At 47.3% G+C, this 24,215-nt stretch overlaps 6 protein-coding genes across 13 annotated transcripts in view; 2 read left to right on the top strand and 4 right to left on the bottom strand.

Annotated features, from left to right (window-relative positions):
- LOC120900725 (protein melted) overlaps window positions 1-7,299 on the bottom strand; it is a 32,845-nt gene extending 25,546 nt beyond the window's left edge. For 3 of the 5 annotated variants that reach the window (XM_040308156.1, XM_040308129.1, XM_040308165.1), the window contains exon 1: window positions 6,353-7,299. The gene's annotated coding sequence lies outside the window, so the exon portion shown is untranslated. The remainder of the gene's footprint in view (window positions 1-6,352) is intronic. The other 2 variants (XM_040308138.1, XM_040308148.1) reach the window with 2 other exon arrangements.
- On the top strand, window positions 4,160-5,353 carry LOC120895123 (leucine-rich repeat-containing protein let-4-like). Its single transcript, XM_040298164.1, has one exon. The coding sequence runs from the start codon at window positions 4,160-4,162 to the stop codon at window positions 5,351-5,353; it is 1,194 nt and encodes a 397-aa protein (XP_040154098.1).
- Window positions 7,300-8,684: 1,385 nt separating the features above from the next.
- LOC120900755 (acyl-CoA-binding protein homolog) lies at window positions 8,685-12,380 on the bottom strand. Of its 2 annotated transcripts, none has more exons than XM_040308192.1 (3): window positions 12,293-12,380; window positions 9,510-9,568; window positions 8,685-9,301 (listed from the first exon to the last, which is right to left on the bottom strand). In XM_040308192.1, the coding sequence occupies exons 2-3, from the start codon at window positions 9,516-9,518 to the stop codon at window positions 9,053-9,055; spliced, it is 258 nt and encodes an 85-aa protein (XP_040164126.1). In that variant the 5' UTR covers window positions 9,519-9,568; window positions 12,293-12,380; the 3' UTR covers window positions 8,685-9,052. The 2 variants fall into 2 exon arrangements, with proteins under 2 accessions (XP_040164126.1, XP_040164134.1); XM_040308200.1 differs by lacking the exon at window positions 12,293-12,380 and adding an exon at window positions 11,571-11,593.
- Window positions 12,381-13,044: 664 nt separating this feature from the next.
- On the bottom strand, window positions 13,045-15,351 carry LOC120894256 (Bardet-Biedl syndrome 1 protein homolog). The gene is made up of 4 exons (XM_040296738.1): window positions 15,231-15,351; window positions 14,756-15,024; window positions 13,223-14,688; window positions 13,045-13,157 (listed from the first exon to the last, which is right to left on the bottom strand). Exons 1-4 carry the CDS (start codon window positions 15,239-15,241, stop codon window positions 13,089-13,091), a joined length of 1,815 nt encoding a protein of 604 aa, XP_040152672.1. The 5' UTR covers window positions 15,242-15,351; the 3' UTR covers window positions 13,045-13,088.
- A 369-nt stretch (window positions 15,352-15,720) lies between these two features.
- Window positions 15,721-24,215, top strand: part of LOC120895962 — a 65,649-nt gene continuing 57,154 nt past the window's right edge. The window contains exons 1-3 of one of the 3 annotated variants that reach the window (XM_040299725.1): window positions 15,721-17,125; window positions 17,203-17,623; window positions 17,737-17,858. The gene's annotated coding sequence lies outside the window, so the exon portion shown is untranslated. Of the gene's footprint in view, window positions 17,126-17,202; window positions 17,624-17,736; window positions 17,859-18,706; window positions 18,836-24,215 lie in introns of those variants that run through there. The other 2 variants (XM_040299723.1, XM_040299726.1) reach the window with 2 other exon arrangements.
- On the bottom strand, window positions 21,308-23,148 carry LOC120895967 (integrator complex subunit 6 homolog). The gene is made up of 2 exons (XM_040299732.1): window positions 22,997-23,148; window positions 21,308-22,912 (listed from the first exon to the last, which is right to left on the bottom strand). The coding sequence occupies exon 2, from the start codon at window positions 22,903-22,905 to the stop codon at window positions 21,544-21,546; it is 1,362 nt and encodes a 453-aa protein (XP_040155666.1). The 5' UTR covers window positions 22,906-22,912; window positions 22,997-23,148; the 3' UTR covers window positions 21,308-21,543.

Genomic DNA, 24,215 nt, shown 5'->3' with positions numbered 1-24,215 from the left:
CCCAATGATAATTCCACTGATGGTGTTACCGTCCGGTACTTGGAAGGCCGCTTCTCGGTAGCTACCAAACCAAACTAAGTCTACAAAGCTAGTGAACCTTTGCAGAAATGGTCCCGAAGGACTGATGGACACGATCATCTTCCCGATGCTCACTTGTTTTGCTGCTTCAAATGCCTTCCGTAGTTTGGCTCCTCCGTCGGTGGTCATATTAACGATAGGTAGTGAGCAATAATACTCGCCAACAGCACACTGTCCTTCACACAAGTGCATCCCAAGTTGGAGCCACATCATCAGCATTGAAAGAACCACTGACAAATAAAGGTGCAATGGAATTAAAATAAAAGAAGGATTTACTTGTTGTGGGTCTTACCTCGAGCGATGATCATGATTGGATTGTTGTCAATTGTGTTGTAAATGACACGCCTGTTCACTGAAGGTTTCACAGGCTAGGACGGATATTTATACCGGCAAACTCTGGACGATATTGTTCAAATGATTTTATAATGTGCAGTTAATTTGTAGCTCATGAAGTGATCATATAGAAAAAAAACAATTAATTCATTCAAAAAAAGAGCTATTGTTGTCAACTTGATCACACGATCCGAGTTTTCAAAAACTTTTTGTCACATCTGTACGTACACTTTAATTACATTATTCTTTGGTATCAAATATTTAGTGTAGTATGGTAACAGTCACATGATCTAAGCAATAAACGTGTCGCATGGAGTGAATAATGCTTTCCACAATGTAAAGTGATCCAGAAATCCCTATATTATTTTCACTAGCTACGTTTTTGTAACTGTTATTTCAATATTACTAAACATCCGTTGCTTTGTCGCCATCACTTACTTACTTACTTATCCGGCGCTACAACCGCTTTGCGGTCTTGGCCTGCCTCAGGAGTGTCCGAAACCGCTCACGGTCTCGCGCCTTCGTCTGCCAGTCCGTTATCCCGGTCGCCATCACTTATGTTGCTTATGTTTGTATTATGACGAAATGTAGTTAGCCGCAGTTAGGTTTGCAAATGTTTTTGGGGTTTATTGTGTGACTTTTGTGCTGCTTGTATTTGGAGTGCCTCTTACATGAATGGTTTCTCGTATTGTTGGAACATTTAGACGGCCTTGTCATTTTCCGTATATTGTAGGTCTCTCTAACACAGCGTCTAGATGAAAACTCATTCCCATTCGCCGATTATGTAACGCATATCCAGACCTATAAAGGTTATTTTCCTCTTTAAACCACGAGACATTATTTTGGGACAACTGGCTCGCAGAGATTGTCCTGATTCACAGAGAAGTAGTGTTGGGGAAATTTTATCGTATTTCATTTATCACAGCACGCTTTTAAAGTTTCATCAACTGCAAATGATGATGTGGTAGTGCATGCCATTGACAAAGGTCGCTGTTCTTTCTGCAGTTGATCATTATTTAGTCTATCCTTAAACGGTGACAAAGCATTGCACGGTAGTGGGTTACGATCCATAACTAGGACAACTTTTGGATAGCGGTCAAAAACAGAAGGAACCGCCGAAAGTCGATTACCATCAAGGCTCAGTATTGTTATGTTAGGCATGTCCCATCCGGTGATGTTGAACGTAGTGATTTTGTTATTACTCAATACGAGATAAACGAGCGGTAATCGCACAGGAGAGGAAGCTCGTACAGTGGTGATTTGATTCGAAGTTATATATATTTTTTGCAGGTTCGAGTACGGTCGGAAATAACTCATGTCTAGCTGGGTTAGATTGTTTGCAAAGAGTGATAGGTAGTTAAATTTAGGCATTAGTCTTGGCAGAATCGGCATCTGTGTGAGAGCGTTGGGGCCAAACGAGAATGTTTCGAGTTTAGGAAGGGTCAAGTTTCTTAGATCGAGTGATACGAGCTTGTTGTATCCGAGGTACAAGTCGGAAAGATTTGGTAGAGCGATGGGTGCTGACACATCCAAGGTAACAATTCGATTATCGGTAATGTAAAGCTCTGATAGTAGCGGCATGGCTACAAATACAGCCATATCAAGACGCTCTAGCACATTGCCAGCGAGATATAGTTTTGCTATGCTTAACATCCTAGCGGGTCGCCCGGTGATTGGGATCAATTGCCGTATTTGATTGTAGGACAAATCCAGATAGTTTAGATTCTGGTTTTCTACAAACATATCCAGTCGTAGGACCGTCAACATGCAGCGTCTTATTGAAAAACTTTTCAATCGGGTCATCTTGGAAAGAGTTGGCGGCAAACGATCAATCAAACACTGTTCAATGCTGAAGCTCTCTAGATTAACGTTTGATCCAGCTATGAACGTTCGTGTGGTTCGAGCACTGATGATGTCGATTTCACTGATAGTGTTATCGTTCGGTACGAAGAAGGTAGCATCGCGGTAGTTGTTGTATATGACGATATCTACGAAATTGGTAATTTTTTGCAGAAATGGTCCAGAAGCACTAACCGCCACGATGAGCTTCTCAATGTGTACTATCTTTTGCTTTTCAATCGCTCTCCGCAGCTTCACCCCGCCGTCGGAGGTCATGTTGATGGTGCCTAGTTCGCATATAAAAAACCCTGCACCCACACACTGCCCGACACACAGGTGCAGCTCTAGATGATGCCACATTAAAAGGATCCAGAGAAGCGCTGGGGAAGAAGGGGTTGTTTAAGTTGACTAAAAAAGGCTTGGTTGATGTGGAAATAGGATTTCATGCTACATACCATGTGTCTTATCACTATCGATGATCATGGTTAGGAATGATTTGAGCTCACTAACTAAAGATTTTACTTCACAACACGCTTCCAACACCAAACTTACTGACAGAAAGTGGCCACTTGCAAAGGTATTTAAGCTAAATGTATTGTAACAAAATGGCAAACGAAATTACATTATAATGTGCTGAATTTCTCGAACGAATGCAAAAAAAAGATAACGAATTTAAACCATGCCAAACCGTGCACGTGTCTCATAAATTCCACTGTGACGGTTTGTTGTCAGAATAATTGCCATGCAGCAGAGTTAGTTTTTTTAAGTAAATTTTTGCTACAACTTTTAACGTATTGGAATGATCTAGAGCGGTAGTATTTGAATAAACTCAAAACCCTCAGAGGCAATTGTTATACTTCTTCTTCTTCTTCTTTGGCTCAACAACCGTTGTCGGTCAAGGCCTGTCTGTACCACTAGTGGGCTTTGGCTTTCAGTGACTAATTGATTTCCCCCCATAGCAGGATAGTCAATCCTACGTATGGCGGCACGGTCTATTTGGGGATCGAACCCATGACGGGCATGTTGTTAAGTCGTACGAGTTGACGACTGTTCTACGAGACCGGGTTGATAATTGTCATACTTATAGTTAAGAAAAGACTTATGTTCGTACAAGAAAACTACCCACATACGTAAACGCCATCTTGTTGCACAAATTTGATAAAAAATATCAGCGCAATTTTTATAGTGCAAACTTTGAGATGGTGTGAAGAGATATGAAGGTAATCTTTGAGATGTGTGAATAACTAGATAAAAGCTGTGATTAGGCTCTTTCACTCGTCAATTAGGCGTTTGGATCATATCTAGTCAAATTTATACAAAGTATTCATGCACTGTAATGGCCCAACACGACCAGTGTTCTGCTGAAGCTTTTTTACATTTGTCAATATGCCTCAGATTTTTTTGAATACCTCTTCATTGCGCTACAAATTCGCTGGAGGAAAACGGAAGAAATGCTTTAACTTATTTCTCAACTTCTTGACAGTGAATCCGCGAAGAACTTGCAATATAATTCACAATGAAATTTGACGAATGCTTTTTCAACAATCTTGATTCATCAGTTAGCCTTATATATAAATAAAAAATATGGCCTCGGATCGGATTTCACCGACCCCTTGCGCTAATGAATGGCCTTATCATGTTTGCATGTTCAAACAACAGCCAACCAATGTCTGTCACTAGTTAATCGGTCCATTATAACCCCATTTGGCGACATTGTTGAACCCTCACTGCTTAGCAGTTGGCACAATAGAACTCTTCATTGGCCACGAAGCCAACACAAGCACTACAACTGCTATCGAAATGAAAGTACAACGCTCTCGCCACGTTTTATACTTCATTGAGTGAGTTTGGGTGCGGAAGATTCGTCTTTTTTTAAAATAAAATAACTGATTCCGTTCCTAGATTGGCAATGATTATCTGCAGCACTACCGTGCAATCGATCACCTTCATGCTGTGCACCAAAGGTAACCAGGCGAAACCACTGTCGAGCAAGGTCTGCGGAGCCGATTCCAGCTTAATCTCGGTAATAAAATACATGGACTACACTGTGCATAACTACTCAGCCGCTACATTCACGGTGCAAAGTAACGGTACGTACGTAATGTACTTCCTCCATAAAGCGCCCCTGCTGCGGTATGTCTACCTTCAGCACAATGTAAATGTGTCCTTGCTGCACATCGAGCACTGCTCCCTGACCGGTATGCCGAGAACGATCCGGAACGTCCCAAACCTGCTCCGACTCGCCATCAAGTCCTGTCGCATACGGCACCTGGATCTAAACGATTTTGTGGATCTTCACTCGTTGTATTCGGTCGACCTGACAAACAACCGGATAGTGACTATCACGGAGCTGCTGCCGGCTTCCGATCTCGTGCTACCCATCAATAGACTGTACCTAGCCAACAACTCACTGACCCAGCTGAACGTGCGTGCTTTGGGTGCGCTGACGGATCTTCATTGTCTGGTGCTGGAGGGCAATCGCATCGAGGAAGTGAACCGCCCGATAGCACTGCCGAAGCTAGAGGAGCTGTCACTGCGCAACAATCGTATCAAGCAGCTTAACTGCACCGGCTGGCATCTGCCGGCGTTGAAGTATCTCTTCTGCAGCGGCAATCGGCTCTCCATCGCCCCGATCGAATGGCAATCGATGTGGCGCATCGAGGTGCTCGACCTGTCCTTCAATCTGCTGCACAGCTTCCGCATGGACGATATCTACCTAACGCAGCTGCATGCGCTCAATCTGGCGGGCAACCAGCTGACGAGCGTAACGACCCACCAGATGCATTTTCGCGTCCCGCTCTCCAGGCTTTGGTTGGCTCAGAATCGGCTGAACGTGCTGGACATTTCCCGCTGGGACATGCCGAACCTTTGGGAGCTGGACGTGGCCCACAACCGGCTGACCGAGCTGGCCGACGTGTTTGTACGGTTTCCCAACCTTGCGCCAATGATGATACTGCGCAACAACCAGTGGTCCTGCGAATGGTTGGCGCGCGTACATCCAACCGATCTGCGGCGCAAGAACTATGGTTGCCTAAGCACGAACGAAACGTGTCCGGCGGGTAAGCTGACGGTTGCGGACGGCTGCTGGATTTGTTGCTGGTGAGTGAGTGGAAGTTGTACTGTGAATTTTCGAAACTTCGCCAACACTATTGTACACCCAATAAAAACCATCCCAACCCGGGGGGTCCCCCTGCTATGGTTTGAGCTGGGGAGTAATTTGAATACTTTCAACTTCATTTCTTTCTATCGTTTCTTCGAAAGCAAACAAAACCCGTTAGAAGGCACACTGCTGTAGGAGAGCAGAGTGGTCGATCAATATTCTCTTCCCATTGAAATCCGGTTTTCTTAATGCTTATTAACATACAGAACCGTGCCCTCCCACGAGCTCAGAATCGATGTTATTTGTTCGAAAAGAGAACTCCAACAACACGCTCCGCTTCCTTTCCCGAAATGGGCTCCACATTGATCTCACAATGGTGATGGTGTGCGAATGTACAAACAGCACACTACCAAAGCCCGCTGACTGCTTCATAACATAACGGAAGCCCCGCAAAATCCGGTCCATCTTTCTTCCAACCGGTAGTGGCAATCGAAGCAAGAAGAGAAGCAAGTTTCTCGAAGAACAAGGAGGAAACAACCACCAAGTGGCACCAGTGTCGTGTCAAACACACCACCCAGCCCGGCAAGATCATCACCAAAGCGTTGCGGGATTTTGAGGTTTCTGACCTACATTCGGGCACTTTGCGCTCGCGTTGGAGTAGCAAAAATAGCACCAATACTAGCGAACGAGAGGGTTTAACTAATTCGTTGTTGAACTGTCGTGTCCCGTGTGTGTCACACTGCGCTAGATGAACAGAAGTCGAAGTTCAACCCTTTGCTGGACTGAACAGCTGGTCGTACGATGCGCAACCACATTCCAACAAGTGGGCTCTCCAACCAGTTCCAGGCTCCGGTTTGTCCCGCTCGAACAAGTTGCACCGATACTGTTACAAGGGGCGCGGTTCACTGGTTCACGACGGTTTCAGAGGAGGAAGTTTCACACCACAAACCCTCCACCTTTAACGGACCACGGTTAGGGGTAAAATCAATCGCTACTACTCACCTTGGACGCCAACCGTGCAAACTGCTGCTCCTTGATGCGTGTCCACTCTTATTAGAAATCGCAAAAAGGTAGAAAAGAAACACACATAGTGGAGGCGGCACACACAGATGGAAAAAGCTATCGATATAAAAGCGCGCGGTAGTGGGCACAATATTTGTAAACACACGACCGTTCCTTTTTTCTTCGTTTGTTTCACTTGGGCCACACATATACACTACTGCACTGGGTGCTGTTATGCTGCAGAAACTTCTCCCCCCTCAGCAAGACCACCTTCTTCTGCTTCTTCTTTTTCAGCCCCGTCGCTGCGCCCTTAATGATGGACACATCATCAACAGCCAGGGTGTTGTTAGAGCCGAATCACTACACCACCGTCACCTTTATCTCATCGCCCTTTTTCACGCTCACCAACCGCGGTGGTGCGCGTTTCGTTCTAAGCGTGCGTGAAAATAATCACACGAACAGCGCTAACTCACCACTTCACACACGCACGCGATCGCGATGATCTTCTTGCCTGTTGTTGCACCACCAAGAACACCAACAACCCCACACACACCCCACAGCACACACGACGGACACGACTTTCTTCTTTCACGCGTACGCGATGCACTGCGCGCTCGTACCACCAGGGGAATGCAGACAACAGACACACACAGACCCACACACACACACACACACACACACACCTACACAGACACAGAAACAGAATCAACCCCTTTTTGGCTGCCGTCGTGGCTCTTGGGGGTGGTTTTTCCACTGTGAACCACCACCAGCAACACACGCGCGGGGTCAGTTTTACTTGTCTTAGGAGCAGCTTGTGTTTTAGCAGCCAATTCTAACGCGCGGTTACTGGAATCGATCTCGGTTGTGTTGTGCAGTGGTGATCTCGGCAAGACGATGTGTGCTGCCCCTACATCGTCGGCCGGTGCGGGTGTGTGCGTGTGGCTTTCTTTTCGTATGTTGCAAAAACGGGGTTGACAGCAGCACACAGTAAGGGGATGAGAGCTGCTACAGTGGTAGCGCAAAAAAGTGTATCGATTTTTTATGGGAATTAATAAATGGGTTGCAAGGGAAGCTAAGGGTGAACGGAACTTAAACTGAAGAATGTATACATGTTACACAACTGGTGCATTTCAACAAGTTTAAACAACCTTTAATTCACGGAAATGCTGCAATAGTTCCGTTTGTTACCGGCAGCTTGCGTCGCTGCAATTGGTCACGCACTGTATTCCACCCTTTTTCTAATTCTTTCCCAAGTAACATTTTTCGTGTGCACACCTGTCAAACGGTTTATGCTCTTGGTTAGGCGGTGCTCTATGCAGTGGATGGCTTTTGTAGGTAATATTTTCAATTCAAACTTTTTTATTCTACTGTTCTTTATTTTACAAAGAAAACCCGTTGATTAGAAAATCGTTGAGGAATCTTGGTATGTTTTTGTTTTATTTACTGCATTTCTGTACCAAATAAAAATGAACTTATGTATGGTTTTCCAAGTCAGTTTCGAATGTAAACGTTGTTATTCACCGCGTGCAACATGATAATCAACATCAATCTGGTACTTCATTTCCATCATCATAATTTTTAATATCTTCTGCATGATTTTCAACACATCTGAAGCTAGATTGAGTTTGTGATGTGTTGAAAATCATGTGTAAAAGCTGAAATTTGATTATAAAGTAAATACACCACTTGACAGCTGTTGAAAAACATCTTGGAGGCGTTGAATAATTATGTGCACATTCGAAAGTGACTTTTAAACCCCTGTAAAAGAACGAGCTCCATCGTCCAACAAAGGAATAAAATCGATCTATTCTTCAATCTCCTATTCTTTTGAAAATAAGCCATTGATAGTGAAATACTTCTTCTTCTATTTGGCGTAAGTAAACGTCCTACGCCTGGACATGCCGCCCGTCTATACAGGTTTTCGAGTCGTATTCAGTGCCTTGCCGCCCGATAGTTATAGTCCTTGCTACGGGGAGACCAGTCCATTCTGGTTTTGAACCCATGACCTGCAACATGCAACATGTTCAAAACATGTTAACCCGTGCGAGTTGACGACTGTAACACGGAACTACTCCCGTGGGATTTGTACTCGTGTTACTTTTGTGTTACTTTGTACACGAAGTTACTACTGACTGTAATGTAATTGACAGTTACCCGGAAGGATAAATTACTCCTGATCACTGTAATATTATATGATTGCCAGTAACTCGTCCAAATATCACCGTTTTTTTATATAGTTCCAATATTTAGTTGGACAATCCCTAGGATGTATTTCCTCCCAGAAAAGAATAAAAAAATAATACAATTAAAATTACCATCTAAAACGACAAAAGTTTTAGTAAAACATTTCACTTTATTAATTTGTAAGCTTACTCAACCCTGTATCAACATTTTTGGTTGTTATCTTCTCACCCGTTAGCTAACGTATGATGCAAAACCTTACCGTATTCTCCCCTCGATCGATAAGCAAAACGAATCGCTCCAAAGTGCCCCCGAAACAAAAAAAAACAGAAACTGATAACAAAACAATAAAACTAAACACTCGCGAAGCGTCCGAGGAAGAATACAGGATCACCACGGTAAGGAACTGCTATGGCCCTCGTTTTTTTATAGTTGTAGAAACAAAAGTACCGAACCGAATGTGTATTAAACTCCAGCGCCGTTTTTCCGTTTGGCAATTTGCTTAGCGCCACCGTCCGTTTAGACGTACTTCGCGGACAGCTCCTCCACCATCTTGATGTACGCTTCCATGGCCGCTTCCTTGCTGGTGCCCTTCCGGTCAGCCCACGCCTGCCATTTGGCCTTGCCCTTCAGATCGAACATGCCGGGCTTCTCGGTTTCGTTGTCGCCGACTGTCGCCTGCTTGAACAGTGCGTACAGCTCCAGCAGCTCCGCGTCGCTCGGTCGCTTGGTGAAGCTCTTCACCTTCTCGGCGGATTCGTTGAATTTCTGCAAACGAAAGGCATGGGGTAAGAGAGGGAAGAGGTACGATTAATGCGAGGTACGAAGTGGAGTGTATTATTGCAAAAAGGGTGCAGTATGTTGTATGTAATTAATCGTCCCAGTAAACCCACTGCTTGAGCTGGTTGATGATAAGCGATCGATAGTGAGGGGGGTGAGATCATGTTATGAGTGCTAAAACCCCTTCACCACTTACCTGCTCCATGTCTGGGAAGGGCTGGGCGGGCGAAGATCAGATGATGTAACGGCCTGTGACTGTAGCGTGTGGATGGAAAAGAACAAGAATGAAAGAAAGAAATAGCGGAAAAAGCCGTTAGTAAGTCAACACTCTTTATCACACCTTCATCAAAATGGGGAAGGGATAGAAGAAAAAGCTCGTTTACTTGAATTGTTATCGTCGATTGGAGGGAATGGGGGAAAAAGGTTTGCACGCGAAGTAAAGTCCACCTGCGAAATGACCTTTGTACGCGGGACCTGCTAAGCCCGGTCCGCCATAAACTGTAAGCCGTGCTAGGCGTTAATGGTCTGTTAAGCCAACCACACTTTGAACCAATTCGTATGATCGGCGTGTAGTTACACTGCAATATGACGCTTGACATTGATGGTGTACCGACCCGTGTGCCGCCGACTCATCCTCTATAAAACGGCAGTACAGCCGGCGTTTAGAGGCCTTCTTCCACCAGCACGTGCTCCTCTCGTTTAACCTTAAACTCGAAACCCTCCCCCTTTCGGGCAAGTATTCCGCAGTCGTGTCTCGGACACGATGATGCATCCACTGTGTACAACTGTGAAGTTGTTTTGTTTGGCCTTAATATTATTATTGCCGTGCGCATGTTGGATATTGGGGAGATTTTTGGGGAGGACGATGGCTCTGAGCGTTACAAAAACTTCAAAGTTTTCTTGTAAAAACACTTGTGTGGCAGACAGTTTACGTCAGCAGACTTACACACAACAAAAAAAACGATAATGTGATGTACGGCTGATGTCTTTTTCGATATAAAAAATTGACATCAAATGACGCCACATTTGCTTACAGTTGAACCGAGGGTATGTGGTCGTCATTTTTTGTTGCCCAATTTCACATTTAGCGGACGATAGAAGCTTCTTTTTTGTGTGCAATTCAAGAAATAAGATCTCTATGTACAACCTTCAATTACGTGAGGGGTGTGTATGATAATCGGCTCGATCGCGATCGCTCGAACTCGAACCGAAATTGCTGTGATGCAACGCCAATGGAAATGGATATGGAAAAGTGTGTATGTGTAAAAACAATATTAATAATAACGCAACAACGCGTTTATCGACGAATCAATTTACCAGCACCGTTGTGAAAGCTCTCCTCCAATGCCGATTCGGCTGTTGTCACCCGGCTCAACCCAACCCTCTCTGTCCTTATGCTTATGCACCTGCATGAACTGCACCTCACCTGCAGTGTCGCTTCCATTCACCCAATACAACGAAAAGCTGTTTTCTGTTTGCCAGCACTGCATTGAAATGCATCGTACGCTGATAGTGTGTGCCGGTTTAAAAATAAAAGGCAAACGTGTAAAAAGGTCACAAAAAAAACCTTTCTTTTAATTTTCGTTGGCGGCCCTGTTGTTGTCCCCTCGGCAAGTTCGCACCTTGTTGTGAAGGTGCGCGATTGACTTTTGGGGGGGGGGGGGGGGGTGGTGGGGGGGGGTGCAAACTGAAAGTCCCATTCTCATATTTGATGCACTTAACTGCACGCAAGCGCATCGAGCGGCAGCTTCAGTCTGCACGCAGCTCTTGTTGGTGACTGTTCCACATGAATTCCACAAGTAGCTTACGCAGGAGATTCTCTCGCATATTTTCAAAATAGATAGACACATCCCGGCTTGGTGTGCCGCACATTCGGTATTGATTGGGCCTGAGAAACCTGTTCCGATGGATCCAATTTCTATATCTCAACACAGAAATGCCGCCCAAAACAAAGTTAAGTTCGCACAGTGTATGCAAATTTCGCCTCCAACGTAAACTCTCACGCGTCCGAATCCGATAGACTGGACCGAAATGTGAGACCGAGCGGACTGAGGCAGAGCGCCTGTGGCACTCCGTTTTGGAAGAAACAAGATTGATAGGCAGCTTCGTCCGTGCGCGGCGAAAGGAACATGCTGATGGCATTTTATTTTTCTAAGATTGATCGATCTCATCCTGGGGAAGGTTAATGCTTCATGTTAACTTCCGCTCCCCTTCAGATAAAATTGGAAGTTTGCAAGGAAGTGTGACCCAAGCTTACCCTTTACTTGGCTGCCTTAATAACCGTTGCCGATAATCAACTTTACTTGGTCGTGGGCCTGCGTTACATCACACCCCCTTACACGTACTGTAAGGACGTTTTGCAATGTCTGCATCCGGCGTGGTGTACGCGCGAGTACAAGAATGCAACCATCGCCCACTCAAACGGGCCCATTCTGCAACGGAAGGCTGGCTAGAAATTAACGACCTCCCCCTTCAGAATCGCTGATTGCAATTAATAATCACGCAACGGTGTGGCCGTTAGTGGTGAGCATAAGACTTCCACACAAGGGTTCGTGTCGTAAGCAGCACACCCTCTGCTTTCTGCTGCAATTACGTTCAGCCATGGACAGCGCTGGTTTGCGGCTCTAGCGCACGACCTGCTGAACCTCGTCCATGTCTTTTTCGGGCCCCTGGCTGACATCTTCCCTTCAATTGACCTTCAGCGTCACCCGGACATGGTGTGGGGTGGTAGTGAAGCCGGCATTCAAATTTCCTCTATACACACACACATAGACACACTCACTCACACACTGCTGATACACAATCAATGCACCGACGGAAACGAAATGGGGATCAGTGGGGGGACCAAAAACTGATAAGCGAAACTTCAAACGTCGGCAATTTTCTGTACGGCGCGAGCCAACAAACCTAACCACACCACACCACACACCGCACAGCCCAACCAACCCTACCGACGCTGGGAGCGCACCACATACGCACCTTTTGCTCAAACGCTGGTCCGATGTAGACTGTTCGCGGGGTTCGCCGTGCTGCTACGAAGTCAGTGTGTTGATTGTTGCTTACTCTGCCCCCCCTCTGGTGACGGGGTGGATTTTTTTATTTTCATTTTGCACACACAAGAATGGGACGGGGTGTCGAGGGGTGTGGGGACACGAGAGATAGGCCCCGAGAAAAGGTAGTCGTCGGGAGGGTTGATTATAAAGCGACTCCTACTGGCCCAAACCTACGCGGCTTGAGCTTCAAGTGACCGATAGTGCTGTTTATGGCCAACTGGCATGGGATTAGCCGCCCCAGTGAGGAGAGGGAGAGGAGGCGGTTGATAAGAATAAATCGGCTTTTTTCTCTGTTTTTTGTAGAAACATGTCAACCGCTTCAAAGGGCGTTCGATAGAATTTGATATGTTATAGTCACGCTTTTCCAAAATGATTGCCTCTTTGAACATTTTTAGAATTTTTATTCACACTTTTATGATGATCGATGGCTTTATAGTGAACGATCATTTTAGTTTCCCTCGATTTGGGTACAAAAAAACCGTCTACGGACAGATTGAAAGCTTAAATTTAAGCGTTTTCCAAAGCCCTTTAAAAACGCTTCGTGGATTGAACGCAACCAACTGTACAAGCCGAGGCGGTTGCACGCTAGCATTGTATGCAATTTCAAAATTCTAACGATAATTAAATGAAGAAAAGCAAACTTTCCTCTCTTTATTGAACAACATCTCTCTACTTTTACTTTCAGTTCTTTCAAATATTTACCTGTTTTGATGCTGTCCGTCCTAGAAAGAGTTCAAAACTTGAGGCTCCGGTTGAGGCATCACAACGGTTGAAGCAATCAACGGCTTAGTCTGAAAGGGGCAGTTCCCGACGGATCAGAAATAGTTTCCCGTTTAACTTCACCTCCCCTTCTTACCTGTCCGCTTTTGAACACCAACACCTTAATGTGCGAGTTTTCCGGCGTCAAGTCCACCGGCGGCAACCCATCCGACGGATCGACGCTGACGGTCACACGAAAGTCCAGCCGCAGTGGGTATCCCGGCACTAGCATCGGCAGCTGCACGAACGGTCGCTCCACCAGATAGTGGCGATGGTCGGCTTGCATCAGAACGTTCAGGCCCGTCGCTTCCTTGCGCGTGGAAATGTTCTCCAGCATCAGAAACAGCTTAAAGGTCGGTCCCAACCCAAGCACCTCCGCGGCCAGCTTGAGCGGCGCCAACCCAACGTCCACCGTCGACACGTTACTATCGGCCGAGTTGATTACGTCCACAGTCGCGCGGGCCGTGGTGAGCCGCATACGCCACAGCTCCGACTGAAAGGAGTTGTGTATGGTGGCCGCATGTTCTTTCTCGCGCAGCGTTTGCTCGACAAAGATTTTAGTTTTCTTCGGAATCTGCAAATTTCCCGGGGGTTCGTCGCTTGCTGTCTTCACGTCGTACATGTTCTCGGTCGTGACAAACTCGGCCGTCCGCTTGAGGATCTTTACGATCAAGGAACCATCGATGGTGACGAGGATGAGGACATGCTCCTCCTGCCCCAGCCTTCCGAAGGTAAGAGCTGACACCGATTCGGGCGCATAAAACTGATCGACCAGCTTTTTCTGGCTGTAGAACTGTACCAGACCGCCCTTCAGACAGACGCACACGAGGTTTATGCCGAGATGGGGCAGACAGACCGGTGTCATGCAGACGGCTGGCTGGGGCAACTTTACCGCCCATAGCTTTTTGCCCTTCTTGGAGTAGCACAGCAGCGATTGGTTCATGCAAACGACCACAATGGTTTGATCGATCGGTAGCAGAGAGAGGCCGGCGGCAGGATCCTCCAGCTTCACGATATGCTGCCCCGCCAGCCATCCTTTGCGGAGTAGATAAAGAGCACCTTCCCGTGTCGCTATCACGACGCGATAGTCGATATCGTACTGGCCACTGGCGGAGATCATGGTCGGTGTCCCACGGAACGGACCAACCTTTGCCTGTGCGAGCACAACGAACGCTTGCGAGTCGAGCACCAGCAGCTCACCGGACTCGGTTGCCAGTATCAAGCAGGAGGCTGATTTAGCTTCATTCGAAGCTTTCTTGATCGTGGTCATCGTGGTGATGATGGAGAGCCGCTCCAGCTTGCGGTCCGCGTTGGAGCGGATGTACCCGCCGCGCTCACTCTCGGACAGGCTGAGCAGCTCCTGCGTCTGGAGCGTCATCTGGGACGGTTCGATCGAGCGCAAACTGTCGATCAGTGCGTCGAGCGCATCGCCCCGCTCGATCGGCAGCTTCTTCCACACGTCAATCTCGAGCGGCTCGATCGTCATGCTCGGTACGGTGTACTTGTAGTAGGGCTTCATGTTCCGATAGAACAGTACCGATGACTCCACGGCAACTGCAATAACTTGGAGAGGGAACAGAACGAGCTAAAGGTCACGCACCCAGGAAGGTCGTCGCTGTACAGCACTTACTTGGTATGCGCGGTTCCTGGTCGTTGATGTACAGGCTCTCAACGGCGCTCGGAATCCCCGGCAGATGCTGCTCGCTGATCAGGTTCGTGCCCTTGTACACCTTCAGCTTGGGCTTTGCGTCGAAATCAAACATTGGCACATCCACCGTCACCAGCTGGTAGTAGTTGTCGTTCTTCAGATCGCACAGCGTCATGCATGAGGGAAGCGTGTGCAATGCGGCGGTCCCGTCACATTGCGCATCCAGCCAATTGTCGGTCGGTTTCGTTTTGCTGCAAGCGGAGTTTCAAGCAAGCCGAAAAGGGTTGGGTGTTGGCGTTAGAAAGTGTTTGGTTGAGGGAGATTGGGGATGACCCAAGCTGTTGCGGTTGGTTAGCTTATTCGTTCCGTTTCATCAGCAGCAGCAGCAGCAGCAGTAGTGCCAGAACGGTGCCAATTATGGACGGTAGGGCTTGGTCCCGCTGGTGCACACACTTACCACAGAAACATCTCGCAACCGAAGATGATCCAATCAGACGCGATCTAAATAATGCCGCAGCAACCAACACCGTAATGGCCCGCAATATCCAACCTGGCGCCGTTTAGGAGCAAAAAAATGTAGATTCTATCCGTAGAGGAGGCTTTTGACGCTTTCGAAAATCAGGTGGTCCCGTTTGTTTGCGCTCTGCCCTCAGCAGTACCGTTGCCCCCGGTAACCGAGCGGAACCACCTGTTGTTGGTAGGACGTGCATGCCTTCGGGAGGACGCAGGCGCATGGTCGCTCATTCCGCTTTGGGTACCATAGCAACGACTTCAATGCGCAACAAAAACGTACGTTTGGTTGAAGGTTGGTCGGGAATGGTTTGTTCCACACTTTTTTCACTACCATTTCTAATATTTCATGGCTCTTTCTCTCTCTCTCTCTCTCTCTCTCTCTCTCTCTGTCTCTTTCCTAACCAGAATCTCTTGTAGGCGTCATCCGTCGTCGGTCGAAAGGAAAGCAAAATTGACGAGCAACAAACTTTCTTCATCGTCGACAATCGTTCGTCGTTGGTGGAACGGATCCTCCTCCGTACAATCACCCGTCCGCCTGAGGGCGCACTATTATTAAATTGATGATCTTCGCTAAACCCTCCCCGCTCCCCCCATCGGCAGCAAGGGCTAAGATTATTTACAGTCGATGCGAAGAGGTTCCCTTTCGCCCTGTGCAAACGACCCCGACCGTCGCCGATCGATTAATCAATGAACAGAGCACAACCATGCGCTCAGTGTGTTCGGCTTGGGACAGGTTTTCCCATTTCCTTCCTTCCTGTGGGAAATGTCGGTCACAAGGCGCGAGACTGTGTTTGCATTAAGTGCGCTCCGCAGACAAGAATCATGGAAAGTGTGAAAGACCCCAGCCCAGTGTAGTCGCGCGTCTCGGAAAACTCTACACCAGCGGGATGAAATATTGCCCATGTCTAAAAGGTAAAAGACAGCGACAACTCTCGGATCAAGCGTGCCAATGATGTCGACGCTACAGCAGCCAATCGTACGCCACCGTGAAGTTTGCTCGGTTGATTTGCAAGTTGACGCACATTTTGTCACACTTTTCCCTCGACCGTGCAGATACACGTTCGCCGATGCTTATGACCTAGCCCTAGTGGATCGGCGCACGGCCGTCCTACGATGTCCGCTGTTTGGCTGTGGATAATTAAAAAACGTGTACCTGGTCGGGCGGAACAACCGGTGGAAATGGCTTCGGTTTATCATATCGCGGAGAGCGGAAGATAGCAGTAGGCAAGGTTGTTGGTACGTGTGATGACATATATTTGCCTCGCTAATGGGATGCTTCCCGCGCGCTGTGTACTTACGCCGACTTTCGATCAAACGATGTCAACGGTGTAGCGTGTAGTGTACGGCAAACGTTTTCCCTCTGTCATTGCACTCTGGTGAATGTTTGCAGAAATAGATGTATAGTACTTGTCGTTAAGAATGGTTGCAACATACCGAACTGGTCAACAAAAATACCCGTGGATTTAACGATTTATCTTGTACCTTCGATTGAAGTGTCTCTTAGAAGGCAGAAGCTCGTTGGAAGCTTATCACTGCAAACAAGTACCGGAACCCGCCTATAAAGTATCGCGACCTTGCGATGAAAGGCACACACCCCTCATTAAAGTGCTATTCCTGGCCCCTCACTCGTCTGAAGGAGATATCAACCGGTGGCCTTGCATCGTTCCATTCGCTTGTACACCGTCCGCCTCCGGAAGAGAGTGAAAGTATCGGGAAAGGGACTCGCAGAGTTTAATCGAATGCTGCCAAACTGGATTGCCGCGGCACTGGTGGGTGCGGGCACGATGGATTTGATTATTATTTTGACAGACCTACAACCGTTATCGGCTCAGAAAGAAGGTAATAGATGAGCACTGCTTTGGGATTGAATATTGCCTATCATTTCAAGCGATTTAATTGCTTTCTTTTTCTTTTAGCTGTACAAATGCTCTGGCACTGAAGAGCTCCAAGACCGATCCCACCTTCACCAGCAAGTCACACACACCAAGCAGGCGTTGAGATCATGTTGCTGCGAAGCTCTGTCACCGCGGGATTGTGACGTTTCGCATCGCGTGTCAACGTCCTTCGAGAACGGTACGGTGTGGAGAGCAAAAAGAACACTACCATCACGATTTCTATTCAAATTAAAACCCGCAGCTCCCACACAGAAACCGTTTGCTTGCTTGCTGGTGGTGGTGGTGGTGGACAACTCGCAAATTGACTGCGCGTCCCACTTCACGTATGTTTCGGCATGCTAGCCAACGGGGCGTGTGTTAGTGTATGAGTGTGAAATTGCAATAGAAAAAGGCTACTCTGAGTGTAAATCACCAATACCAACACAGAAGGGGGTGATCTCAAGTAAGTGATCTCAAGTGGGGTGCGGTGGTTCCACCGTTCGATCTCTTCTGGTGGACGAAGGGTTGCTAAGCTGTGGTGTTGTACGGTTATTTCACCATTTCTTTCATTTTTAGCACGATCTGCCTGTACAAGATTTATGGCTGGAGGATGGGGTTGATTCTGAGAAGCAGCTTCGATCAGCTTGTGCCGGAAGAGGAATGGCTGCGAGATGCGGTTTGCAGATTAACTTTACGAGGTTAGTAACCGTCTTCTGGATTGCCCATGTTTTTTTTTATTATTCCATTGCATTTGAAGCTATTCGAGATGATTGACTAAGGCTCGAAGTTACTTCACTCTAAACGTCCAGCGTGTCACCAAAAAGTCTGGGAGCTTCGGCTGTCTGTTTGTGTGTCTCAACGTCTATAAATCACCATTGTTACCTCGCGACGATCGACACAGTTGCAATGGGCGTCTTTTTTTTGGGAACAAAATCTCTCACCGACATAGTGATGGCGCGATTGACCCAAATTCTAAACCCAAACCCTAAACGCGCTGCAGCAAACCTGTGTCTGAACCGTATTACCGTCAGTTGAACAGTCTCCTCCCCGCGCTTGATCGCTGGAATGCAAATGCAATTGCCGCTGCCACTCATAAACAATCTCACCGTGCGGGCTAACAAACGATTTCCTTCTCCAGCTCAGGGTAGAACGTTCCAAGGTGTCGTCGAATGCAGCGCTGCAACGGCCAGACCTTACGACAAGGTCCCGTAGTCGGCGCGCTGTCCATATTTCCACTTTCCATTTCCCAGCGCCGCCGCCACTCTACCGCACCAGGCTCGAGGAGGCCTATTCTTGAAGTGGGAGCATCGTGGACAGCATCGTGGAGTTCAAACCACAGCATCCCCACAATGGTTCCACGCCGGCAGTCTCTCGCCAGCTTTTGAATAGCAATAGAGGACCAGTCTCTCTCTCTCTCCAGAGCGGATTCTCTGTCTCTCGCGCCAATGAAGTGTGTGATTGTCTCACAACTGCCTGAGAGCGCCCGCTGACACAGCACACAACACAACTTGAGCTTATGCCAGCGGCGCCAAAGCTTACCATGGCCATTTGGTTCGAGTGCGCGTTACCGTGCGGGCTGGGCCAACAGTGTGTGTGTCTAGGCACTGCAAAACCAGTATGTGTCGGGTCGTGATCGTTAGCAATTGTTATCCGTTGTTTTGGTAATTGTGGTCGGGTAAGAGCGCGCTTGTGTCTGTGTTTTTGTGCATGGGAGGGAAAATTGCTTATTACTATTGCCATTAAAAACACATTCGCGCATGCTTTGGTTTGAAGAATATTTTCCCCGTAAACAAAACGTGTTGGTGTGCAGCTCACAGCGTGTCGTGTAAATTCAAACGAAAGTGATGCTATGAATCAAAAACGCTACAAACGCATGACGGGCGTGCGCGGCGGTCTTGTTTGGCGGTCTTTGCATGACACCAACCGGAAGCCGCACTAATCCATGATTAATCAGCGCTTAATCAGTACTCAGTGGTTAGCAGAAAATTATCATCGCATCGATCGAGTTGCCCAGCGCCTCCACACTGAAGGTGACCCACATTGAAAGTGAGAAAGTCTTTCCCCGTTGCGTTCGCGTGGAGCGAAGCAGTTTCATCCCACTACGAGAAGGGAGTTAAGACTTGCCGAGTTAGTAGTGGGCGAGATTTGAGCTTTAAAGTGAACCGAATGTCCAAGAATGAAGCTCCCTTTTGGGGCCCAAGACCGCAGACCCCAAACCGGACATGCGTGTGTATGTGTGTGTGTTGTGTGGTTGTTTGGAAGTTCCCGAAAATTGAAATTTCTCTTCGCTTCGCGCCCGCAAACCCACTAAAGTTCATCGTACGAAACACAATGATTTCGTGTAACGGAATGTGCTTGGAGCGCATTCCGACAGATTAGTGTAACTTCCAGCCCGTGCTTTTCGTCTCCCAAGGTTGTGGCGTTGTGTCGTGTTGTGTGTTAGTTTGCTGATGGTGGTTCACGTGATCACTGCAAGACCAGACCCCCCGCCGTTGAAGGAATGTTGGGATCGTTGCCGTTAATTAGAATTTGGAGACGTTTTTATGTAGCTCACTAATCTGTAGAGTTCCGTTAGAAGAACCATCTTGTTAGTGTGTTATAAGAAATGAATTCTTATGGTGTTTTGCGATCTTAAACTGTTTTGTATAATTCAAACGAAAACCAGCACATTGTAGCACGTGGAGTTTGTGTTGTGAAGTTGAGCGGTGAGTGTGACTCGTTTACAAGTAGGGGAAAAAACGTATTTGCATTTCATCACGCGTCAATCAGCTGCGGAGTAGTGCAAAGAGAAACGGCGCCTCATTGAGGGGGGAAAAGATGCCTTCGTAAAGTGTGTGAAATTGCTGCCATGGGCTCTCCCCGGGTGCGCATAAGTGCATTGTTTGATAAAGAGACCCTTTTCTTTACTTATCATTTCTCTTTGCGGGGCGCAGTGAAAGGCTTTTGGGATGCGATGAAGGCTCAGCAAAGAAGGTATTCATAATGGTCCCTTGTTTATTGGACAGTTGTTGGTAAGATTATGGAGTTGGTGATATATGGAAGGAATGGTTGCCAAAAGTGTACTCGTATCTCGGTTAATTTTTCCCGTAATAATGCCGTACCATAACAAATTAGTGTTCATCTATCGGCAATGGACAAATACTTTACCGATCGCTGATAGAATCAATATGGAATGAATACGATTAGCAAATAGACACACTATAGACGATATCTTATCGCCGCCGCACGTTAGCGAGCATTGTTTGCTCAACTCTCCGGGGATTCCTGTGACATCCAAGTAGGCGGCGTTATTGCTGGACAAAATACGAGTTTGGCGATATGTTTTTCATTACTTTCAAATTGCGCCAGACAGATTGGCTGGATTGTTATAAGAGAAGCGGGATTTTGATTCCATTGCGCCGACTTCAGGAAGACATCTCGCAGACAAAGCAGACTCGGTGCATAGTGTACTGTAGCTTCGTTCGAAGTAGAAAGTTACCCGGAAGATTGGACAGAACCTTCAGCAGCACAACACCTGCGCCTCCCCACCGTCTGTGTGCGCGATGACTCATCGTGCCCGCTTGGGCCAGTAGTGGTCCGCCTGTAAAAGAGCAACACACAGCTCTTTGTGGTCAAGAACGCACCGCGATGCAAAGGCGCAGCCACAAAGAAACACGATAAGAAGATTAAACCAGTTTCTTAAGGAGAACTATCCCGGCTGCTGCTGCTGCGGCTTCTCAGGTGTGGAAGAAGGCCTTTTCTCGCTCTCGCCATGAAAATGAGTCAGCCGAATGACCTGCGGCCATTGCACGACATTCACTTGCACGATACGATGCTGCAAAATATGATCCAATTGCTGTGGCTTCGTGTGTACGTGCGGAAAAAAGGGACATATACTGATTCCCCTTCGATCGGTCAGAAAGAATAACTTCGCTTCAAATGATGCACTTGCTCTTGGCAATTAGTAAGATCCCAGGAACGCGACATTACTGTGCGCTAGTAGAAGGCACGTGCCTTGCGCAGGGTGGGGGGGGGCTTGTGTCGACCTTTCAGTGCGTGGAGCGTCGCGTATGCGTGTAATCAACAACGCGCTATGGCCACCCGTTTTTTGTAGCTGTGTAAAGCATAAAAAATCTGTTAAACAAACAAGTAGAGATAGCAAAACAAGTGCAATTAAGAACTGGCTAACAAGTTTTATTTCACGTAATACAAATTTCATATTCATTCGGCTCAGCCTTTGTTACAGATTTGTTGATGAGATAAATGGGATTTCCCCTTCGTTAAGCGTATTCGCCAGTAAAACAGAAAAGAAACAATCACTAAGGTAACTAGTGCGTCTTGTAACGTCTTCTTAGTGAAAAACCGTTCAAGAAACGCGACATAAGATTAACAAACATAATTAAGCTAGGAGACAGTAAAATAGATAGGATGCATTTGCGAAGCTTTCCACAGTCTTCTCTTACACATCGGGCATTGTTTGGTTAGCTGCTGGGCACGCTTGATGCAGTCGGCACAGAACAGATGGCCACAGATCGTTGACAGGACCGGCCGGTCCGCCAACGATTCGTAGCAGATCGGGCAGATGATATCCTTGCCCGTGCTGGGATTATCGTTTGGTTGTGCATTAGTAGCTACTGCCGCCGCTGGTGCTGCTCGTCTTGGTGAGGGTACTGGTGCTGGTGCCGGTGCCGGTGCGTGTGATGATAATCGTGTCCGTGGTGGTACTCGACGAGCTGGCCGCACTTGGAAAGCAGAACGGGCGTCAACATCTCCAAAGTCGCGGGTATAGTTGTGTTCAATGCGCTGCTGAATGCCGGTAGAATCGAACAAGTATCTGTCGTTCTGCGAACCGGATAGCGTTAGCTCCACAACGGAGGAGGGATCCGGCGCGTTCAAATCGATGCTAACATTGCCGATCTGTATGAGCGTGTTGGTGGCGTTTTGTGTCACATTGATGCGCCGACGTGGTGGTGGCGGTTGCTCGCCTTCGTTTTCCTCGTCCGATGACGATATGATAACCACCGATGCCGATCGGCCAAGCGATAATGGCTGTCGTGCTGCGGGCGGTGTTCCGATGGGTACATCCGACAGATCGATGATGGAAATGTTCGATCGAGGATAGGGCTCGGCCAGCTGCTGAGCTCGGCGTCGCCGGCGCGGTACTCTTTCGGCTGTAGCGACATCCTCCACCGCAATGACGTCCCCCGCGATGGAATCGTCCCCGATGGTGATGGGGGAAATTGTTCTTGGCGCTCTTGGCATCGTTTCGTCTAGGCTGTACAGTACGGTGGAATCACTTCCAGCGCTCTCGGTGCTGCTGCTGTTGCTGTTATTATTATCCACTGACGGTACGGATGATGCTGTGGGTATGTTGTCTGTTGGTGGAATGCTTTCGTTTGTTTCCTCCGAAGCGGTGCTGCCCGCGTAGGCGCTGCCGGTGATGCCCGTACCGTCGGAATCGATGCTGTCCGTTAGGGCGCTGCTGTAGCTGCTTGTACTGTCCCGACCGGTGCTGTCCGCGAAGGCACTGCCGCTGATGCCCATACTGTGCGAACCGGTGCTGTCCGCTAGGGTGCTGCTGTTGTTGCCCGTACTGTCCCAACTGGTGCTGGCCCTGTCGAAGCTTGTAATGTTGCTGTTTAAGCTTTGCCGCCGGCTGTGGATAGCTCTGAGGTATGAGTCGGCTTCATCGATCAGGTACTGCATGCTCGTGTCAATCGCGTCGATGCTGTCTTCGATCGCTTCCGTTTTTATTTGGGCATCCATTCTGGGGCTGTTTGTGAGTAGGCACGTGCCAAACCAATCACTTGCACGTTGTGTATTGCGTGTTTTATCACAAATATTTCACTATATCTACCGTAATTTGTTGTGAAATTCGTTACAATGGCACACACCGCTACAGATGGATGGCCGATTTGTTTGGCGGCTTCGGCGAAATAAACAAAAGATCGGCCGTGCTGTATAGACGGCGAGGTTGCGTCAGCGCCGTGCTTTGGTAGCCATTTTGATTGGATCCCGCTCGACGACGACGACGGTGTAGCTGCTTTGTTGCTACGTTGAGCATTTTTCACGCATAGCGATACATTGATGGCTTGCTTATTTGTGTACGATTTTATATGTTTTGATTAATAGTGATTTCTGCGACCAAAACCTCCGCACGGTGAATGGGGTTTTGCGCAACAGCTTGTGACGTTGGTCTAACCTGCGACACGTGAGCTTTCAACGACTGCGGTTGACGGATGACAGTTGAAGACAGTACTGTGCTTAGGCAGTGCTCTGTTGAATAATACGTTAAATCGTTGAATGTTGTGATTTTTGAAAATCATATGTTTAGTTAGTTTTTATAAAAAATACCAAATATTTTCGACAAGAAAGTGCATTTCGATATATTATTCATAAAAAAATCAACTCATTTCTGTAGGCATTGCTCGGTTTTTTCCCATTCCATTGGAATTATTAATTCTTTGGCATAATTTTTGTTCAAAGGTGTATATTTTAAATACGTTGAGAGCATAAACAGCATGGTTCAGCAGCACGTGTCATGCGATCTCCTAATTAAACGTGTAACACCCCAGGATCGTTGCATTAATTAGATCCATTGAGACTCCCCGGAAATGATGTTTGTCCTTAATCGGCAGCCGACGCACAAATGGCATTCCTATGTACCTACTGCTACAAGCAAGGAATTTCGGTTTTACCGCGCAGCATCAACCTTCGGCTTTAATGCGCAACAAGTAGTACATCTTATGTCACTGGTGTGTGTGCTTGTGATGACTTTTTTCTTCTTCTCATACGGTATACTGCGAGCAAACAAAACTGTACCGTTTAATGAGTTCGGCCGGCTTGTCCCCGAACCACGGCCAGTAGATGTCCAAGCCATTACCATTAACGATGATGAATTTGAAGAATGGCATTGCTAAGGGACCGAGGCCACAATTATGCTGAAGCGACATGAATCATTGTACTGTCTCGGGATCACACGTTACGAAATGCTTTGATGTAGAAGCACATATGCATTTTCCTTAAAGTGTTTTAAACTGTGCAATAAGTGTTGGATGTGGTGTTTCTATTGCATT

The sequence above is a fragment of the Anopheles arabiensis genome, chromosome 2, assembly GCF_016920715.1.
Source record: "Anopheles arabiensis isolate DONGOLA chromosome 2, AaraD3, whole genome shotgun sequence".
Lineage (NCBI taxonomy): Eukaryota > Metazoa > Arthropoda > Insecta > Diptera > Culicidae > Anopheles > Anopheles arabiensis.
The sequence above is the reverse complement of the archived record's forward strand: the minus strand, read 5'-3'. Positions and strand labels throughout refer to the sequence as shown.